Below are 3,985 nucleotides of genomic sequence, written 5' to 3'. Positions count from 1 at the left end.
AAAAAAAAAAAAAAAAAAAAAAAAAAGAAAAAGATAAACGTATAGCAATCTGTTAACAATGATTACCTCTGGTGAGTGGGACTGCCAGGAATAGATAAAGAAAAGATAATCTTTGTGTTTGTTTTTATTTTTACTTTAAATGTCTTTGTACTGTTTAAATATTTAAACAAGTACTTTTAATGAAAAAATTGAATAAGGAAAAAGGTACAATTATAAAGTCAAGAGTCTCCACATTTATCTTATTCTACTCCCCGTTATCCCCATTTCTTATCTCCCTCTAGGAAATTATAGCATTTTTAGAGCAGGGATCTTGTGTGTCTTCTACACTGTCCTATCTCCTACAGAGCTATCCCCATAGCAGATGCTATACATCTGGATTAACAGAAGTGGAGGCAATGAGGACAAGTGGATTCAACAATCCTATAGTGAGCCTTTACAAAAAAAAAGTACTTTGGCCCGGCATGGTGGGTTATGACTGTAATCCCAGCACTTTGGGAGACTGAGTGGATCACCTGAGGTCAGGAGCTCATGACCAGCCTGACATGGAGAAAACCTGTCTCTACTAAAAATACAAAATTAGCCAGATGTGGTGGCGCATGCCTGTAATCTCAGCTACTCTAGAGGCTGAGGCAGGAGAATAACTTGAACCCAGGAGGCAAAGGTTGCAGTGAACCAAGATTGCGTCATTGCACTCCAGCCTGGGCAACAAGAGTGAAACTCTGCCTCCGAAAAAAAAAAGAACTTTGGAAGGTAAGCTTCAGAATAAAAGAATCTATTATCTTCTCCATTTGAAATGCTGGTTAATATCTATTCACAACTCTAACTGCTCTGCTCCTTAAACATTTAGAACCCTAGGCCAGGGTGTGGTGGGGCTCATGCCTGTAATCCCAGCATTTTGGGAGGCTGAGGCAGGTAGATCACCTGAGGTCAGGAGTTCAAGACCAGCCTGACCAACATGGCGAAACCCCATCGCTACTAAAAATACAAAAATTAGCTGCGCATGGTGGTGGGCACCTGTAAACCATTCAGGAGGCGGAGGCAGGAGAATCACTTGAACCTGAGAGGTGGAGGTTGCAGTAAGCTGAGATTGCGCCAATGCACTCCAGTCTGAGCAACAGAGTAAGACTCTATCTCAAAAAAATAAATAAATTTTTTGAACAGGATGTAAGTAGATAAGTGGAATTTTGAAATCCAGCCTGAAGCATAAAATATGCCATAAACTGTATATGCCATGGGTTGTACACATACATAAATACATAAATATATTTTATATATACATAAAATATAATACTATGCAGTGGCCATGGGTTTAAATAAGGTCAAGGAAAGCAGCTGTTGACAAACCTGTCCCAAATTTACTGAAGGGGTGTTTAGGATTCCCTGTAGCTTTTTCCAATTGAAACAGTCTCCAGGCATCATTCATCACATTCTTCTCATGTTCTGAATCAACTGCATTCACCTCTCTGTCCTTGCAACTTTCATCGAACAAGGGGCACAGAAAAAACTGTGCAAACCTAAGGGTATGAAACATAATTAACAATTCGAAAGACGTCATTTTAAAAGAATGGCCTTTTAAAAATATTTTTGAAACTTATTAGGTAGGAAATGTAAATTCTACAGAATCAGAAACAAAACTGCCATTGCTACTAAGAAAAAAGGAATATAAAATAAGTGCTATGTAACAGAAGAAAAATCTAATATTGAACAGAGGTAAATGCAGAGGAGTCAATTTACTCCAGAGATGATAAAAAAAAACTAGCAAAATACTTAAAAATTAACACTGAAAAAGGCAGATTGTGGAGACAGCAGCAATCTATTTAAAATTTTTAATTTGGCATGTGTATAAACTTTTTATATGTGGCTACTTCTCAAAAAAAAAGAAAGAAAGAGAAAGAAAGCAAAAGGCAGATCATAGTTTTTAGGCAAATCTTAAATTTACAGTTTTAGGTGCAATTTCACTAAGACTCAGGCACCTTAGGACAAACGAGTGACCTACTGTTAAAAGGTTCACTTCGAGTATTTCTTTCTTCTTACGTAGAAAAACTTGAATTAGTAGGAAAAAACAATGCAGTGAAAAACGTGAGGTTTGACATAGTTTGTCTAAGCCATGATTACGGACTTTTATGAACTCATAAGAGAAACAGTCTACAAATTTTTAATAAGCAGTGATTCAACAAATAACATGGAATGTAACTTTAACATAAGTAACCACTATGCCTTTCTTGAGGCTATTCTTTAATAATAGTACCAAAGTTTAACTAAGATACCTACAGTTAATAAATTAACTCTTCTATATCAGGTTGAATTTAACTCATGATTCCTGTAGTAAGTCTTAAGAAACTTTACATTCCATTTTATAGAATAAGACTCGATTCAGATGAAGCTAAGAGCAGAGGCTCTGACACGACTTTATTCAGTGGGCCTAAGGGACTCTTGGGTGTATAAACATCTCAGTTACTACACCTCACAGTCCAGCTGTCACAGAAGCCGTTACCATTACATGCTATTTATTTTAAGTGCGTAAGTGAAAACGATACTGTGCTAAGTACTCTTTATATAACAATCCAAGAAAAAACTCTGTCGGGAGTCTATAATCAAAGATGTATGGAAACAGAGAATTTCTGGACATGTATCATCTTTTACTTACCTCAATATCTCCAGGCTGAGAAAAATGTCTAATAGCTGTATACCAAAGCTGGATAGGCCCAGATAAAAAGCCATGTTATGACATAGTATAATCAAGTTTTTAAAATGATCCTCTTACACAAGCGGATTTTTAGTGTGGGCCAAGTTAACAGACATCCTCCATCATACAGAGATTATATAAACATCTGCTGAGGCATTTGTAAAGCAGGAAATGAAATTCAGTGTATGATCCCAGAAAACTTATTAATGGAAGTGTTCTGGGAATACATATAAAAGATGATTACACCTCAAAGCTGCTGCCTAAAGACTGAAACATAAGATAGAATAAGTAGGAAACAGGCTACTTTGACCCAGCACATATGGTAAGCCCATGCCCTTGCCTTGATAATGTTTATTCAAAAATATGACTATTATTAAAAGTAAGCAAATAAAGCTGACAATGACTAAAACTACAAAGTCAAGTTTCATTATAGATCCATCAAAAAGTTGCTGAATTACACCTTGAAAACTATTAAAATTTGGGCCAGGCATGGTGGCTTACACCTGTAATCACAGCACTTTGGGAGGCTTAGGTGGGCAGATCACAAGGTCAGGAGTTCAAGACCAGCTTGACCAACATGGTAAAACCCCGACTCTACTAAAAAATACAAAATTTAGCCAGTGGTGGAGCGTGCCTGGAATCCCAGCTACTCAGGAGGCTGAGGCAGGAGAATTGCTTGAACCCAGGAGGCAGAGGTTGCAGTGAGCCAAGATCACACCACTGCACTCCAGCCTGGGTGACAGAGTGACACTGCCTCAAAAAAAAAAAATTAATGTTAATAGTAGTTAATGTTTCTGTGTGGAGGATGTCTCAGCTCTACTAAAGCTTAAAGAGCACTGTTACACTTGGATCACCTTGCTGAATTACTTTAGAGCAGCAGTCCCCAAGCTTCTTGGCACCAGGGACTGGTTTCATGCAAGACAATTTTTCCACAGATTAGGGTTGCAGTCGGGCAGATGGTTTTGGGATGAAACTGTTCCACCTCAGATCATCAGGCACTAGCTTCTCATAAGGAGCGTGCAGCCTAGATCCCTCGCATGTGCAGCTCACAGTAGGGTTTGCGTTCCTATGAGAATTGAATGTAGCTGCTGATCTGACAGGAGCCAGAGTGCTCCTGGTAGTTTTCTCCCCTCTCTGTGGCCCGGTTCCTAACAGGCCATGGACCACTACTGGTCAGCAGCCGGGGCATGGAGAACCCCGGCTTTAGGGTACATATTTGAACTGCAGAGAATTTTTCAAAATACACATGCCTCAGGGGGAGAGTTACCAAGTGATTTTTTTTTTTTTTTTAAGAGACAG

At 38.6% G+C, this 3,985-nt stretch overlaps 1 protein-coding gene across 3 annotated transcripts in view; it reads right to left on the bottom strand.

Moving 5' to 3' along the window:
• Window positions 1-3,985, bottom strand: part of IDE (insulin degrading enzyme) — a 127,086-nt gene that overhangs the window by 71,973 nt on the left and 51,128 nt on the right. For all 3 annotated transcript variants that reach the window (XM_017498187.2, XM_017498188.2, XM_037727732.1), the window contains one exon: window positions 1,345-1,514. In XM_017498187.2, coding sequence (XP_017353676.1) covers window positions 1,345-1,514 — 170 coding nt within the window. The remainder of the gene's footprint in view (window positions 1-1,344; window positions 1,515-3,985) is intronic.

This window comes from Cebus imitator, unplaced genomic scaffold (assembly GCF_001604975.1).
Source record: "Cebus imitator isolate Cc_AM_T3 unplaced genomic scaffold, Cebus_imitator-1.0 Scaffold238, whole genome shotgun sequence".
Lineage (NCBI taxonomy): Eukaryota > Metazoa > Chordata > Mammalia > Primates > Cebidae > Cebus > Cebus imitator.
This window is presented reverse-complemented; position numbering and strand designations above follow the sequence as displayed.